Source organism: Dioscorea cayenensis, chromosome 12, assembly GCF_009730915.1.
Source record: "Dioscorea cayenensis subsp. rotundata cultivar TDr96_F1 chromosome 12, TDr96_F1_v2_PseudoChromosome.rev07_lg8_w22 25.fasta, whole genome shotgun sequence".
NCBI classification, from domain to species: Eukaryota; Viridiplantae; Streptophyta; class Magnoliopsida; order Dioscoreales; family Dioscoreaceae; genus Dioscorea; species Dioscorea cayenensis.
This window is the reverse complement of record NC_052482.1, coordinates 18386279-18402310: the sequence shown is the minus strand read 5'-3', so window position 1 is coordinate 18402310 and position 16032 is coordinate 18386279. Positions and strand designations below refer to the sequence as shown.

The following is a 16032-nucleotide window of genomic DNA, read 5'->3' as shown; positions in this document are numbered from 1 at the left end:
TGTTGATCTATGTTGAATTTATGTTTCAAAAGTTCTTAAAAGATTGTATTTTGCTAAAATTACGGTATTTTTGGAAAAAGTTTGGAAAATTATTTGAGAAGTTGGTATTTATATACTATATATATATCGTATTTAAGTATTTGAAATTATTAAGCCACTCTGAGCCAACTGAATGTCTTTGTCAGAAACTGCGGGAGGCGGGACCCTAGATTGCACTGATCGACTATAGAGCTAGTCGGGGTTGAGTCCAGGACTCGCATGGGTCCCCCCTTTCTTTATTTCTTGTCATTGGTGTTGTGATCTTAGTAGCGGATTGTACCCGCAAATTTGAGATTATCAGTATTCATGATATTTATGTATTTGAACCTCGTAGTTAGTGTAAAGTTGTAAATTGTGATTTGTAGGTCCGATTTTTGTTTAAAAGCAGAGTGTCGCTTCGAGTTAAAAGGGAATTTTAAGCGATGGAGTTGCCACATTTACCCTCGATGAGAAGGGGTGGGTGTGACACCGCTCCTCTTCCTCATAATTATGCTACTTGAATTTGATTGTTCTCCATGAAGCCTCTTCTTGATCATTGAACATAACATGCAGAACTTTAGTACATGTTCTTAAGCTATATGTTGGATTTTAGCCATTTAAGCCAGAATCAAAAACAGTTTCATTAAAACTACTGTATTCTTGATCTCTTAATGATGAAGTGACTCCATTAATTCATGCTTGTGATTTCAGAGCTCTGTTTCTGCGTATAAACACTTCTACTTCAAAGGCATGTACCTCACTCAATACCTTCAGACTTCACTGACTTCAGTTATACAAAAAAAGGGACCCTAGTTTACTCTAAATAGTATAACTCATTGAATACTTAATCAATATGCAGCAATGTCTACCAGATAACACATCCCTTTGGGTTTTTTTTTTACATCCCCTGTGATTTGAAAAATTGGCATTACTGATGAAAGCTTTATTTATTTATTTATTTATTTATTATTATTATTATTATTATAAGTTAAAAAAATGCCAAGTAAATTTACAACAATCAAACAAAGTAGCAAGCAAACCAAATAAAACACAACAAAAGTGGCCTCAAATTCCACCAGGAATGAAGATCAAGAAGTACTAGAGAGATTCAGAAAACAGTAGTACCAGAGATATTAAAGAAAAAACAATAGCTTATAAAGGAGTGGATCATTTGTCAAGGGTGTCACTAAGGTTAATTATTTTATAATTTGCACTTTAGTTAGTACTATAGTTTGGTACTCATTAAAGTGGCGACAGGATGGAAATACTCGATTCTTGTGAGAACCTGACCGACAAGCTGGGGATTTCACAATTCTTTCCCCTTGCAAGATGGGACGTGGTCAAATTTACTTAAATTTATATCACTTTGTCACTCCACTATGTGTTGTCACCCTCCATGAATAATCAATGCATGATATGTATAACAACTTAACTCTAAATATCCTATAAAAGGCAACCATTTATCCATTCACTCAACAACACTTGTAAACTAGTTACACTATCTAACACTCTTCAATGCTCAAGCATCTCACACGTGTAACTATGGTTGTTTAGCTTTACAACCTTTTTTATCTTTATATATAATAAGATTTTTGAAAAAACCATTTACATGAAGAAATCATGGCTAGGAATGTGAGGAAAAATGTGATAGTACCTGCTTTTATTATTAAAAGGGAGAATGAATTATAACTTCTTGAAAGTTTCAAAATATCCCAAACAGACCTCTGACATTTGAATTTATCAGACAGTCTCCAGACAGTCTCTTTTTTTTTGACAGTTTACTTTTCAATCCTTATAGTTTACTTTTCAATTAATGCAGCTCACTCTGTTAATTTATTTTATTTTACAACATGTACTTCAAACTTAAAATATATAGTTTCTGTTTAACATTACGTGTTTTTTTAACCACATAAGTTTTCACTTAACATATAACACATTTGCGTTTAAAATTTGACTTTTCCGCTTAAAATTATGTGTTTCCGTTTAAAATTATGGGCTTCTGCTTAACATTTGGTATTTTCGCTTAAAAACTGAGAACCAATCCAGTTAACATCAGTTACTTTATGTCAACATCAATCACCTTTATAACAGAAAGGTTTAAAAAATAATCTGTCAGAAAAAAAGACCTTTTGAGAATACTCAAAATTATGGGTTTTTTTTTTGTGAATACCTTAACTTTATAGTGACTATTTGTTCATTACTAGTTATTAAATTTAATAAAGTACATCATAGTGATAGGTTTACAAACTTAAACCTCAACCATTTTATTAATAAGCATATAAATAATTTAAGTTTGAGTCTTGATGTTTTTTTTTTTTACATCTTTATTAGATATACATGCATGAAGATATAGTACAATTAATATTGTTTAGGAGTTGCTCGGAATAAAACAACATGTCAACAATTCATTTCTTTATGTTTGTAATTTGAAATGGACGGGGATTCCCGTGGAATTCAGAGATAGGGAGATTACTTTCTTTTTGGATAGTTGGGGACAAGGATTCCTTATTTTTGTCTCTCACAGAGGGGCCGCTCAGGTTTTATTCCATCTCGTTATCATCTCTAAGACTGACCAAAGCGTTCATTCTCTATTTTTTTTTTTAATAATAACAGTGAAAAATTAAAAAAATATATATATTTAAATTAGTTATTTTTATGGTATTTTGTTGCCAGGGACATGGGTTAACAACACCATCAAGGGAGTGATAGCCCACATGATTTTCCATTATTGGGTTGCGGTTGCTGTTGGCCCTGCCACTTGGTTACCTCCCTGTTTAGGATGATTGGAAGGTGTTCCTTTGTTGCATGCTAGCTACCCTATCTTGCAATGCCTTGGCTTGGATGAACACAGGCACCATCACCACCACCACCATCTTTCTCATTTCCATTAATTTTTTTTTGTTCTTTCTTTGGAATATTTGTTTTGGAATTCAGGGAATGGAATGTGATGATTGTGGGACATGCTTTCCATGTACTTATCTATTAAAGTCAAGTTTCTATCATAATTTCTAAGAATTTTTGCTGCCATTTAATTATAAATATTCTTTGTTATGGGCGACATTCTAGCACAATATATAATAAATGTGGGTAAGTCACGGATTCGAATCATTATTTTTTTTTTATTTTAAATTATAGACTAGTAACTATAACATAGAATTATTTATAAGATCAATAACAATACATTAATAAATAAAAAATAATAATAAAACTTGGAATATTAAAAATTATATCTAGTTCCTTTCATACATTTATTAGCAACAATGGTAACTTCAACAACTATGGAATAAAGAAAAACAGTAAATCTTATATAAAAAATTGCCAATTACCTGGTAATTCAATGTTGGTGGATATATAGCTATATCAAAATCTACGTATATTCAACTGAAAATGAACAAAAAGTCCCTCTAAAATTCAGGTATTTACAAAAAAACCCCATGACTTTGAGTATTCCAAAAAGATCATTCTTTTTTTCTGACAGGTTATTTTTCAAACATGTCTGACATAAAGGTGATTGATGTTGACATAAAGGTAACAGATGTTAACTGGGCTGGCTCTCAGTTTTTAAGTGAAAATAGCAAATTTTAAGCGGAAACCCATAATTTTAAGCGGAAAAGTCAAATTTTAAACACAAATGTGCTATATATTAAGTGAAAACTTGTGTGGTTAAGCGAAAACACCAAATTTTAAGCAGAAACCCATAATTTTAAGCGGAAAAGTCAAATTTTAAACGCAAATGTGCTATATATTAAGTGAAAACTTATGTGGTTAAACAAAAACACACTATGTTAAATGGAAACTATATATTTTAAGCGGGAAGTACATGTTGTAAAATAGAATAAATTAACGGAGTAAGCTGTATTAATTGAAAAGTAAATTGTCAGGATTGTAAACTAAACTGTCAAAAAAAGGAGGGACTGTCTGGTAAATTCAAATGTCAGAGGGTCTGTCTGGGATATTTTGAAATTTTTAGGGACTAAAAAATAATTTTCCCTATATTCAATCAAATATAGTTTTTTCATAAAGTGAATAAGGTACTTATTTCAACCAATATTATCAAAGAGAGTGGTGATTCCTTAATCTATCACTCAGCAAAAAAAAAAAAAGTTATTATCTTTGATCAAATAAGATAGTATTCATTTAAAAATTTAACACAGAAATTTCTCTTTGGATTTCCTCTTATTTTTTATTTTAAAAATTATACAATAATTTTTTATTTCATTTAAACATAACATAGAATAAAATTACATATTAGCCCATAGCAGTATATTTTCAAATTAAAAAATGGTAAAAACTAAAAGGTCAAAATATCAAAATGGTCTCTCTATTTTACGTTTTTCGCCCTTTTAGTCACTCTAATATAAAATCCACCTTTTTGGTCCTTGTATTTTCATATTTTTGTCTTTTTGATCTCTTTAATTGACGGATCTGTCCTTTTGGTCCTTCTTGATGAATTAGAGGGACCAAAAAGGATGAAAATGTGTAAATATGAGAACCAAAAGAGCGGATTTTACAACTAAAGGACAAAAATGTGCAAATACAAGAACCAAAAAGACTGATTTTATATTAGAGGGACTAAAAGGGCCGAAAACGAAAAAATAGAGGAACCATTTTAATATTTACACCAAACTAAAATTAGAAACATTGCCAAATAATTCCACTTTAATTATTACTTATTAACCCAAAGACTAAATTTTCGAAAAACCGAGGGTAAAACATAATAAAACCAGTGTTTTCAGACCCGGACCGGACCGGGCGGTCGGACCGGGTTGACCCGGACCCGGTCTTAAAACCGGTCCGGTTCAATATATAAAACCGGATTTTGATAAAACCGGGGTTAAACCGGCAACCCGGGCGATCGAGCCGGTGACCAGGTGACCCGTAGGGTCATCAACCCGGGTTTACACCAATTTTTAATTCTTATTTTATTTTTTTATAATATATTAATGTTTGGGGTTATAATATAAAATTATAAAACTAAAGAAGGTAGAGACCAAAGGGAATATTTTTATTTTTAATTTTTTATGAATTTTTAGTTGTGTATTTCCTTGTGTATATTTTTTATGCTTCTCAATTAATTTTATATTAGTTTATTCTTATGTTATTGGGTGTATTTTACATTTTTAATGTGGTGTACTTCAATATTTATTTATATAAAATACTCGCTTAAATTTTTAAAAATCATGTTTTTTTATATTTTTATTCTTCAATATTTAATTTTTTTAATTATATATAACTAAAAATTATATTATTTTTAATAAAAATTAATGACCTTTGATTCAACCCGGTTGAAACCCTCGACTTTCGACCCTTACCCCTCTACCGATTCGATTAGCCATCGAGTATAAAAACCTTGAATAAGACTACTCATAGTTCCAAATTAAAAAAACTTACCGTTGAGCCAAAGCGTGCTTCGCAAGCTAAACCAAAATGGGCCTATAAAAGGAGCACCGCCCCCGCATTTCCCTCCCTCTCGTTTTTTGAAATTCCTCATCGGCTCTCCCGATCGGCGAGAGGCTCCTCCGAGCATCCATGATCCGTTCCTCCATTTGCTCCACGATCGCCATTGAAGGTATATCTTGTGATGAAATCTAAGTTTTGGAGGTTTTTCTTTATCGATTATGATGTTTGTAGTCTTACGATCTCCTAGGTCGTTGAGAGTTTGAACTGGGATTCATGGAATTAGGGTTTTGTATTTGTTAGTTCTTGGAGGAATTACTCGCTGCTTTTCTTTTTTGAATTATCATTTTTCTTTTGCTGTGACCAGGTGGAGAAATCTAGTTTTGGTGAATTTTTTTTATGGTTTGGATTTCTAGCGTATAATCTCTCAGATCTTCGAGGTATTGTTAGTTTCAGGGAATCAGGGTTTCATGCGTGTTAGTTCTCGGTGAAAGTAATCCTTCTTCTTGTTTGAATTATCCCTTTTGTTTAGGCTGATCATGTGGAGAAATCTAATTCTTGGAGATATTTTATTGACTGACTTTTAGTTCATGTGACTGACGGTTAGGTCTCTGTGATCTACTTTTTTCAATTATGAAGGGTTTGATATCATATTATGTTCTTTCAACTTGCCAGAATTATCATGATGCTGTTTGGTCTGCTCTGATGAAGAATTTTTGAAGCAATATTTTGGATGTTCTTAGTTTTCCATTTTATTTTCTGATTCCTTCTTTCTTAAAGAGATTCTTGTTTTTTGAGGTTTAAGGCATTAAATTGGTATTTTGAACTTATTCATGATCCTAATTATGTGTTCCTTCAAAACATTACATAGTTTGGACAATCTAGCTAGTTCCATTGAATTTTATCTAATCCTTTTCCTATTTATGAAATTATGGTGATTGCCTGATTTGGCGGAAGGCAGTTATGTGCCCTTGGAGATATGCTGATACTGTGCTCCAGCAAGATAAATCTAACTTCATCGGAAACTTTGTATGAAGGAATTAGTACTTTGCATCACTGCAATGTTACAATGGACAGGCGGATCTAGAAGGAAGGTGACTGCTGTAAGTTATTATTGCTAGGTGAATTCATACCAGTAGTGGCTTCTATTTGTTGTTGATAAATTTTCTTTTTCTAAAATGTAATATTGTAAGGTAGACTTTTGGTTTTATATTTATTTATTTATTTAATTCCTTTTAAAAAGAAACTGTCAAGCCTGATGTTCTGAACCTTTTATTGGTGATAGCACGTCAGCTTTACCATGAAGTCTATGATTTGTTAATTATCCACCTTAGGTGGTTCAAAATCTTCTAGTTTGCAACCATGTATAGTGAGAAGTCTTGGACTTCTTGATTCAAGCAGCATACCCTACTTTTCTGATTGCATTTTCATGCAAAATTCCTGGGAGTCAAGAAATTTGTTATCTTCTGTTCTCTTCTAGTATTGCCTTTATGTAAGGCTGGAGTGAAATATTGACCTATGCTTGAAGTTACGTGATTTACATAGAGGATGCTGTTATTTGCATACTTTATTATTATTATTATTATTATTATTATTATTATTATTATTATTGTTATTATTTTTCACCCATTTACCTTCAGTTAATGGCTTTTACATTGAGCCGAGAACTCTGCTTTCTCAGATTAATGAGACAATTTGTTCTGACTGATATTCCATCATGTCTTATTTATTTGTTCTTTGATTTCCATCCCTTATTGTCCAATTAATCTGGTTCATAGACAATAATTTTAAGGATATTGTCATGATCTATGAAAACCATAGTTATACTTGTAGATTGGGTGGGACGTGGAAGCATTCTGACATTTGCCAACCTTATTTGCTGTGCAGTTAATCAGTTTGATGAGTGGTTAATTTTTGTTTACTTAACCAATTTTATTTTTAGCTTGCTCTACCCACTGTCTCCAGTAATATGTTTCAGTACCAGTCATCACTTTCAGATGTTCTATGAGATGGATGTATGTGTTCGCTTTCATTCAAGTTTTCATGAACTTTTCCCTTTCCCTTTCCTATCTTTTTTTTTTACAGTAAAGAGAGACTATGTGGGCGCTTTATTTTGAACAAATGATGCTAATGTTTCTTTTAATGTACCATATGTCTTTTTTTTTCCTTTCTGGTGGACGTGGGAATGAAACAGTCCAGAAAGTCAACGCATAACAGGTAACTATATTGTCTTCCTTCCTCGTGCATTCCTGTTCTCTTAGGAAATTTATATTGCATGATTCTATTCTTACCCTTTTTTTTAATATATATATATTTAGTTTTTTTTCTCTGTCTGTTACTGCATTCAAGATGCATGTTTTCTGCACTACACTTTTGTATTATGGTTCATCTGTGATTTAATATGTCTAGGCAAAAACAATATTTTGAACAAAGGAAACGGCAACAACGGGCGCCTGGACTGGACAATGATTCTGCAAGAAACAAACACGCCAATTACTATGAGGAGCCGAGGTCACTAGACATTGTCAGTTTGATAAATTTGGAAACTATTACTTGGCAAGGGTACCCCAATCAGGCCAATGGTAAGTTCAAATTTACATGTATGCTTGCTGAAGTGGTTTTTACTTTTGGCATGTATCGTATTGTATAATGTATATTACATCCTCTAAATTATATAGTATCCGATACAGTTAAAAATGTGCTGATTTCAATTAGGCTCTCTACACATGAGACACTTTTTGTGTTTACAAACCAAAATCATGCCTGAGAAATGGTTTTCCATCATCTGTTGCAAGTGCCTTTAGGTTTTCATGGGATTCATCTGGTTTCATTGCACTTTCCTATTTATTGGCCTCAGAACACAAAATTGCTGTTATTCATTTTGTTATAGCCCAAGCATGGTAACTAACCAGATTGATTCATTTAAATTCTATTTGTCATAAATCACTTACATTTACTTTATGGTGGCACAGCGATTGGTGGTCCACAAATGAAATGTCATTCATCCAAGCTTTCCCCTGCAGTTGCATTGAAGAAAATCATCAACAGATATTCTCATGATTCACAGGAAGCATGTAAGTCAAGGCATTTCTCATTCACTAGCTATAATTGTAAAAGTAGTATGGTAGATCACTTAATTAACTTTGATATATAAGGTTTCTCCATAATTATTATTAAACTGATATCTCAGCTGGCAAGGCATCCTCTCCGGAAGGAGGGCTTGCCACCAAATCCTATGTGCCAATGTAGGATCTAAAAAGTAACTTTCCTGCAAGTCTGACTAAACATAATATGTTGATTCCTATTTCATGAGTCTGGTTGCCTGATTACTGTTTGATGTATTTTTAGGTCCTGAAGCAACTACTTTATCTCCAAAGAAGTGAGTTTCACAAATCTTTTTTTTTTAATTTGTTTTTCCTTTTATGTTTCCAGTGACTGAACTAGCTTTGGTATGTTTATCTGGCAGATTGCCTGAAACCAATGTTTCTAACATTGTATCAACTGCCAATGGAGTTAGTTTGGATTATGATGGGGGTGAAGCCACCAGAATGCCCTAGTAAATCCTACCCACCAACGTTAGCACTGTACCAAATGGCGAAGTTCAAACTCGGTGAATGCGTAAACTTGTTTTGGAGGTTTAATTGCAAAAGCTTTTTGGAGCGTATCACCTTTCAAGGATTATTCAGGATTTTTTGAAAAAGATACTTAATAGAGTTAGAGAATATGTGAGAAAATTTAATTCTTCAGGCAGATATAATATTTTATTGCATTTTGACATTTTTCTTGGTATTGTCTTTCCAGAGGTTTCAGTTCTTGACTTGCTCAGTGATGATAGACCAAGAAATGATTTTGGAGGAGGATCAGTTCCTGAACCACATGTTGCATTTTCTGTAGAAGGTATTTTTTCATCATTTTCCTGAAACTGAGCTGACAGGCACAGTTCTTGACTTTTGATATAATTTTTTCACTGTTAATTTGGTCAATCTCAAATGGCTATTAACGTCTACAATATGATAAATTATCTGGTCTGGCCTTCATTTCTATTTCTTCATTATATTATACCCAAGTTATCTGAATCTGTGTTAAGCATTCTTCTTTCCTTTTGTTTATGTTATGTTGGAGGATCTCTTGGAAATAAATTTTTTAAGGAGGCCATTGGGTTACATTTTTTGCTTTACAATCTTCTATGCTATATCCATCTTTCGCTGCTGAATCTGCATGGAAACACCCCTTTTGTTCTCATTAGCTTTCCTTCATCTCGGCCTTAAAATCTAAGAAATTGTTGGAAAATGCGTCTTTCCCTTAATTTTTTATTCATGTTTGTCCTCATGCTTTTTAGGAATGGCCTTCAGGTATGTTATATCTTGAATAAGAGCATTAACCAGCGTTGAATAGTCCATATCCATGTCCTGTGCTTTCACCGCTCGTAGAATTGTATCCTTGAGAACTGCCACAAAAATCATATCATTTTTAAGACTTCAAAATCTAATGTTTGTAAATCAGTTGATTCTGTTGAACCCACACTTCACTTAATTCAGTTGTGATGCCTCTGATATTATTCCTGATTTTATCTGTACCTTTTCTCATGACTACTCTTTTGCAGGTCTTGGTAAGATTGGAATGATAACTCCTGCCCATTCACCAAGATTTCAAGATAGGTTAACCGATTTGAATTTATAAAGCTTATTTGATGTCTGAATTTGTGATTGAACTTAATAACTTGGAGCAAATGAGAATTATTTTGAGATATGTGACAGATTAATGCTTCTAGTTCTTTTTCTGCACTTTTGGTTAAGATCTCTCTTTCTTGGACCATTCTATTTCATTTGTTTATGCATTTTGTATTTGTCATGAACTTATCATCATTAAATGTCCGTAAGCACATATTTCCTTCATGAAATGGGTGTCTGTGGACCCTAAATGATGATCTAGCATGCCAATACCTCTATCAGCTACATAAATACATTGTCACTTAAATCAGAACTTCGGCCTTTGAAAGTAGCTCTTAAAAATGTGTTCTGTCAATCTCTATTTTCTAATAAAGGAGTGTCACTACTTAGTTCTTACTTTTTAGAGAATATTTCTTTATATATGCCCTTGTCATTCTATTACTCTGTGAATTTCTTATTGGACTAGATGTGGATGTATGCGATCATGTTTCTATTTGTTTTCTATGTGGTATATTTTGAATTTCTCTCCTTTTTCTGTTTTCTACGTGATTGCAAAGGAAATTGCTTTGTTTTTTTTTTAATTTATACTGAGTGGTAGGTTCCTAATGCATGGTGAATGCATTTTATATCTATATTATGCTCTGATTCCTGTTTTGTTTTTGCATGTCATACAAAGAATCTCCTATAGGAATTTACCTCGACCACCAAAGGTCTCAAGGTGGATCCATTCTTTAGGGGAACATGAGTCTGTTCATGGAGGCCTAGGGTTCAAATTGGTAAGGACCTGGATCCTTACTGTGTTTTCTTTGTGTTATGATTGCTTATCTTGCAAATTAGTGAAAAAAGAATTTAAGATGTCGAAACAATTTGTGTGGATGTTATACTGAATGCCAAGATAAACACTGAGTAGATATTTTACTGTTTATTGCAACTACCTGGATCTAATGTGTACAAATTCTGATTATGACAAATATCCTGCAATATACATTGCTGGAGCTGATGTAATCTGTGTTTCGAATAATTTCAATCTCAGGAAATACAGCTCAATTCTGCTTTTTTTACTTATGTTCTCCAGAGAGAATCTTTTATGTGAATATACTGTGTCCTAGTGGAAATATACTTGGTCTTGTTATCTTACAATAAGCTACCTTTGTTTAAACTGGCACGACCATTCAAGAGTCAAATCATGTGCTATTTTTCAGTAATGTCCTCTTTACTTTGAGGTACAAATACTTTACACAGAATATTTTTTGCTATTATTTGTGGTTATCATATTGATATAGCACTTTATTATTAAAGTCATATTTATTGCAAGAGTTATTTTTACTTGCAAGGTGTTTCACTTTTCATTGTTTTGAAATTCTTGACTTATTAGATTTTTCTGTCAATTGCTAAATTAGATTATCAAATTTTCCTCATTCAAAGAGTATACATTATAGGACAGTAATAGGCCTGAAAATTTATTTGAACTTCTTTTCAAGAGAGCTAATCAGAGGTTTCATGGTGTTTTGATTTTTTTTATTGTTAAAAATCAAGTTCCATGGTACACATACAACTGTTTGGTGCTTAAGTTTTGGAGTTCTCAAGTGAATTCAGTGTTTCTGATTGAGTTTTAAATTTACCCTCAATTTGACACTAAATTACCAGTATACAGTGCCTCAGTATAATAATGTGGTGCTTTATTACTTCTACAGGATACCATGATAAATGACATCAAAATGTCAACAGATGGAGGCTCACCAGAATCATTACACATTTCAAACATCATGCTTGATGAGCTGGAGAATATGGAAAACACAATGTTCAGAAAACATCGTATTTCTACAGATTTCTTTAGTGATCAGTTTTATAGTTCTGAAAGTGATGGAAAATATACTAGGTCTTATGCAGATCGTCAAAGGAAACAGCAATATGATGGTATATCACCTTCCTGATATTCTCATCTCTCCATTTGAATTTAACATGTTAATGAGAGCAATTTTAGTGCTAGAAAAATTTATGTCAACAAACTGACCATTAATTCCAGTAGTAGTTCTCGTACTGCTTTCTGTTCACAATATTGATGATTCTGTTTTTAACACAAAACTTTTTCTGGTATATGGTGGTGGTATTCTTGCTATTGCTCAGCTTAGGTGAAACCTAAAGAAAAGTATTTTGTATGAATGATCATACTGTTTTTTACTTTGTTCACAAAGCATAATTTACTATGAGTGAACTTTGCACATATTTGCCTCTATTCCTTTTGGCTATTATTCACCACCGTCAGAGCCTTATCCTGTAATCCTGTCATTATTTTTTCAGTTAGGCTTTGGCCTCTTAGATGAAAAATTCCATGATCAAATGAACTATGACGCATGGAAGAAGAAACCATTTCATGCAGATGGCTGTCTTTCTCTTTTCCCAGAAGCTAAAAGAACTGTAGTAAACCCTGAAGACCCCTTTTTAGATAACTTCAGGTTAGGTTTGTTATTTTAATCTATATTCAAATGTTTGTATTCATCTATTTTCTGACAGCATAAGTTTTTTGTATTGTCTTCATGCAGGACTGGAACAAGCATAGATAAAAGCTTTGACTTTTCAGGTTTTCATGCACCCATTAAGGCTCTAGAATATGTTACTGATGCTAAACATTGATATTGTTATATCTTTAAAGAACCAGATGCATATTCAATATATGTTCCTTGTGACAGCTTTTTCCCCCTTTTCTGCAATATATCGTCAGAATATAATTCATATTAATATTTTAGGCTTAATGGTTGCTAATTACATAAAAAATGAAAGTTCTTGGGGAGTGTTTGAAGACTGCTCAAGTTCATGGGCAAGTAGAGACATGCACAATTTTATCAGACTTGTTTCAGAGGATACTATGATTTGAGGGATATGTATGAATGTGCGTGTGCTCAAGCAGAGAGTTTATCCTACAGACTGCATTACCTTTTGCGGATTTATACTCATCATTGCATTGTCTTTTGCAGATTTAACAGTCTTCTTGTTTATGTATTTTATGTTCAATTTGAAAAAAACCTTTAATCTTGTTTTCCATCTTTTATTGTGCATGGATTTCATATGCTGAATATCCTTGGATTTCAGAGTCCTGGCTTGTAGGAATTTATGGAGTTGCAACTGTGGTTCCACAAATTTAACTATGAGAACTATATATATACATACATATATATATTTTTTTCAGTACTTCTTGAATTTGACTGATTTAAATTGCTTGAGCATGTTCGTATGCACCTTCACTCAATGGCTCATACTTTTATCATCCTGTTCTCTCACTTATCTTTCATCATTGTCTTTAGGTGGCTTTCAGAATTCAGCACCATTGACCTCAGATTTCAGACAGTTAACAGCAGAAAGAGTGTAATATTTTCAGGCTCTGTTAGGGAAATAGATTCTAGTTGATTCTGGTTTACGTATTGCTTGTGCACAGCCTTTTTATCCTAGTTCTAATTCCAGCGCTAAACAGGAATTCTGCAACTAATAGTAGTGCTAACTTTGAGACAACCATTGATCCTCATGCTTGGTCTTTCACTGGAAAGGAAGATCTGCATGACAGCTTCAGTTTATTCAGGTAAACTTTGATTCTTGTAACTGATTTTTTTTATATAGTCAAATTATCTTGATCTGTTATCTTGAAATTTGGACTCAACTCTTTGGATTTCGTGGAACTTCTTACAGTGAAGAGTCATGCTCATCCACAGCGGGTAATTCTTCATAATCGTATGCTTCTGATTGTATAGTTTTAATTTTTAATTTGAGCATGCTCATTTTTTCGCCTATTACATTATTTCTGCAGTTGGAGAGGAAAGGAGTTATGAATTTGAATCTCAGTCGATTGGAATTGGAAGTAGACACAGTAATTTTTAATGATTGGGAACAGTTCCATAGTCCCTCCAAAAAAGTTCAGAAATTTTCTGCCAAGAAAGCAATTCACGCTGGTCTGGGTAAAGTTCGCCAGAAAAACAATTTGGTTGGGTCGCAGCGATCTGAGAAAGCGCAAAAATCAGGGGAGCCCAAAAAGCAAGTCGTCATTTGCAAGAACTCTCTATTTTTCAGACGGTCTGGGAACCAGAAAGCATTCCTCCATTCGAGGAAGGATTTACTTCAACTGAACTTGATACCAGTTCTTTTAGCTGCAAGAGAAAGCCTGAGGGTGACCTCTTCAGCATACCCACTCCCGAAGCCTTTTTTTCTACAGAATTGAATGGGAAATCCAACTTTCCAGTTGACCACGGGGTTGAAAAATCAGGACAACCATCATCAGGTTTTGATTTTCACACGCAGAAACCGGGCAAACATTTTATGGAAGCGGAAGGCTATTTTCTAAACATATCTCATGCTGATGGTTTCCAATATGGCAACCAACGTACTAGCCTGCCAAAGGAACAAAGTGCTGCCAAAACATTCCATACCTTTGAGAAGCCAGAAAATGATGTTTCCACTGAGAAGAAATCTTTATCCTCAGAAAACAGTATAACCGCTGTCAGTAAACAACCCAAGGATAGCTCCGTGGATAGTGAACATTCAGAAAATAAGACTCAATTGAATGAACCTAAATCTGGAAGTCCACGTGAAGTTGCCAAAGACTGCATTCAGCATACAATGTATGTAGCCTCATCTCTCCCTGCAGAAATTCTAAATTACTTTATGATCTCTAATTATTATCCTGCGTAGTGATTACAGAAACTCTGATTTAATTGTGAATCTTTATAATTTTGCTTTTGTCTTCTGCTGCTAATTGCCACATCAATCAGAGATCATCCAGAATGCAGTTCCCCTGTTTCACGCCAAAGTCCCAATAGAGGTTCGGTCATCATCACTTGCGTACGCTTGAATTTCTTGCGTACGCTTGAATTTCATCAAATTTCTAGATCAGGTCCTTGCGATTCAAATTTTTTTAGCTTTAGCGCATTGTTGGGGACACTGACAGGCATCTTCTTGGCACTCAGACTTCAAAAAGGAGAAGGATGGAATTGAGGGAATAAAACTTAGGAGCGACGGAGATGGTAGTACAGACACATCGTATCAGGTAATGCTGGAGAGTTATGTTCTTCAACTTCTTTGTGTGCAGAAAGTACTAACGGACGCATCAAAAAAGGATACCAAGAAGGTATGATGCACACTCTAAATGCCATGTTTTTCACTAAGTTGATCAACAGATATGACAGTTGAACAATGTTCTTGTCATCGTCTTTTGTCAATGCAAACTTGAAACTCCCTCAATTCATTTGCCACAAAATTTTTTGACCATAGTACTGGATTGATCAAGAACATTCTTGAGTTTCTCTAATTTGCTTTGCCATTTTTTACGTACTTGTTAGAATCTCTCTAGGTGGCTCTAGGTGTTGCAGGTTAATCAACTAATTTATCTGACCAAAGGCTACACTTTATCCTGAGATTAAACAGTGATTTAATTGCACTTCGCTGCCATGACTTGTTGGAATTCATTTATACATGATGTCCCTTTTTCTTTTTTTGACAAACGATATCATATTGTTGTGCAAAAAATCTTTTATCAGGAGGAATTTACGCTGTTTTTTTTTAATATTTTGAAGAAACCATCTAGGTATCTCTCTATCGATTTTATTATATAGCTTACTTTAAGATTTGGCGGGCCCAGCACTGATTGGATCCTGCTGCCTTCGTTCTATGAGAAAAAAAGGCGGTAGGCCATCACTATCCGTCCCTGCATTAATTTATCAGCTTTAACTCCCAGTTAACCGGACACGACCATAAATACTCTCTTTCCTGGATCCAGAGGTGGTGATTCATTGAACTTTGAAGATCATCCAGGTCATTATCATTGATAGACAAAGTATGAAAGAAGGAATGAATGTGTTTTCATCAGGGTGAGATCAACCCATATAAATACAAGAAGATGAATATAAGAATAAATATACTTAAGAGTATATATGTATAAGTATATTATATATATACAAATAAT

The 16032-nt window shown here is 33.6% G+C and overlaps 3 protein-coding genes across 3 annotated transcripts; all 3 read left to right on the top strand.

Annotated features, from left to right (window-relative positions):
- Nucleotides 1-5503: 5503 nt before the first annotated feature.
- LOC120273252 lies at nucleotides 5504-10095 on the top strand. The gene is made up of 9 exons (XM_039279882.1): nucleotides 5504-5587; nucleotides 6373-6518; nucleotides 7610-7632; nucleotides 7825-7997; nucleotides 8388-8489; nucleotides 8764-8794; nucleotides 8882-8949; nucleotides 9217-9312; nucleotides 10019-10095. The coding sequence occupies exons 2-9, from the start codon at nucleotides 6447-6449 to the stop codon at nucleotides 10093-10095; spliced, it is 642 nt and encodes a 213-aa protein (XP_039135816.1). The 5' UTR covers nucleotides 5504-5587; nucleotides 6373-6446.
- Nucleotides 9107-13955, top strand: LOC120273251. Its single transcript, XM_039279881.1, has 11 exons — nucleotides 9107-9140; nucleotides 9217-9312; nucleotides 10019-10073; nucleotides 10774-10861; nucleotides 11780-12002; nucleotides 12387-12541; nucleotides 12629-12666; nucleotides 13388-13448; nucleotides 13555-13659; nucleotides 13767-13792; nucleotides 13885-13955. The coding sequence occupies exons 5-11, from the start codon at nucleotides 11793-11795 to the stop codon at nucleotides 13953-13955; spliced, it is 666 nt and encodes a 221-aa protein (XP_039135815.1). The 5' UTR covers nucleotides 9107-9140; nucleotides 9217-9312; nucleotides 10019-10073; nucleotides 10774-10861; nucleotides 11780-11792.
- Nucleotides 13956-14112: 157 nt separating this feature from the next.
- On the top strand, nucleotides 14113-15338 carry LOC120273439. Its single transcript, XM_039280066.1, has 3 exons — nucleotides 14113-14692; nucleotides 14843-14892; nucleotides 15038-15338. Exons 1-3 carry the CDS (start codon nucleotides 14391-14393, stop codon nucleotides 15202-15204), a joined length of 519 nt encoding a protein of 172 aa, XP_039136000.1. The 5' UTR covers nucleotides 14113-14390; the 3' UTR covers nucleotides 15205-15338.
- Nucleotides 15339-16032: the final 694 nt, after the last annotated feature.

What these genes read in the sequence shown, in the direction of transcription:
- LOC120273439 (XM_039280066.1), top strand. Translation starts at nt 14,391, where the DNA reads ATGGAAGCGGAAGGCTATTTTCTAAACATATCTCATGCTGATGGTTTC. An exon ending in GACTGCATTCAGCATACAAT is followed by an intron (nt 14,693 to 14,842) that starts GTATGTAGCCTC and finishes CACATCAATCAG; the next exon opens with AGATCATCCAGAATGCAGTT. An exon ending in ACGCCAAAGTCCCAATAGAG is followed by an intron (nt 14,893 to 15,037) that starts GTTCGGTCATCA and finishes CTTGGCACTCAG; the next exon opens with ACTTCAAAAAGGAGAAGGAT.
- LOC120273251 (XM_039279881.1), top strand. Translation starts at nt 11,793, where the DNA reads ATGACATCAAAATGTCAACAGATGGAGGCTCACCAGAATCATTACACA. An exon ending in CCCTTTTTAGATAACTTCAG is followed by an intron (nt 12,542 to 12,628) that starts GTTAGGTTTGTT and finishes GTCTTCATGCAG; the next exon opens with GACTGGAACAAGCATAGATA. An exon ending in GACAGCTTCAGTTTATTCAG is followed by an intron (nt 13,660 to 13,766) that starts GTAAACTTTGAT and finishes AACTTCTTACAG; the next exon opens with TGAAGAGTCATGCTCATCCA.
- LOC120273252 (XM_039279882.1), top strand. Translation starts at nt 6,447, where the DNA reads ATGAAGGAATTAGTACTTTGCATCACTGCAATGTTACAATGGACAGGC. An exon ending in CTAGAAGGAAGGTGACTGCT is followed by an intron (nt 6,519 to 7,609) that starts GTAAGTTATTAT and finishes GGAATGAAACAG; the next exon opens with TCCAGAAAGTCAACGCATAA. An exon ending in AGAAAGTCAACGCATAACAG is followed by an intron (nt 7,633 to 7,824) that starts GTAACTATATTG and finishes TAATATGTCTAG; the next exon opens with GCAAAAACAATATTTTGAAC.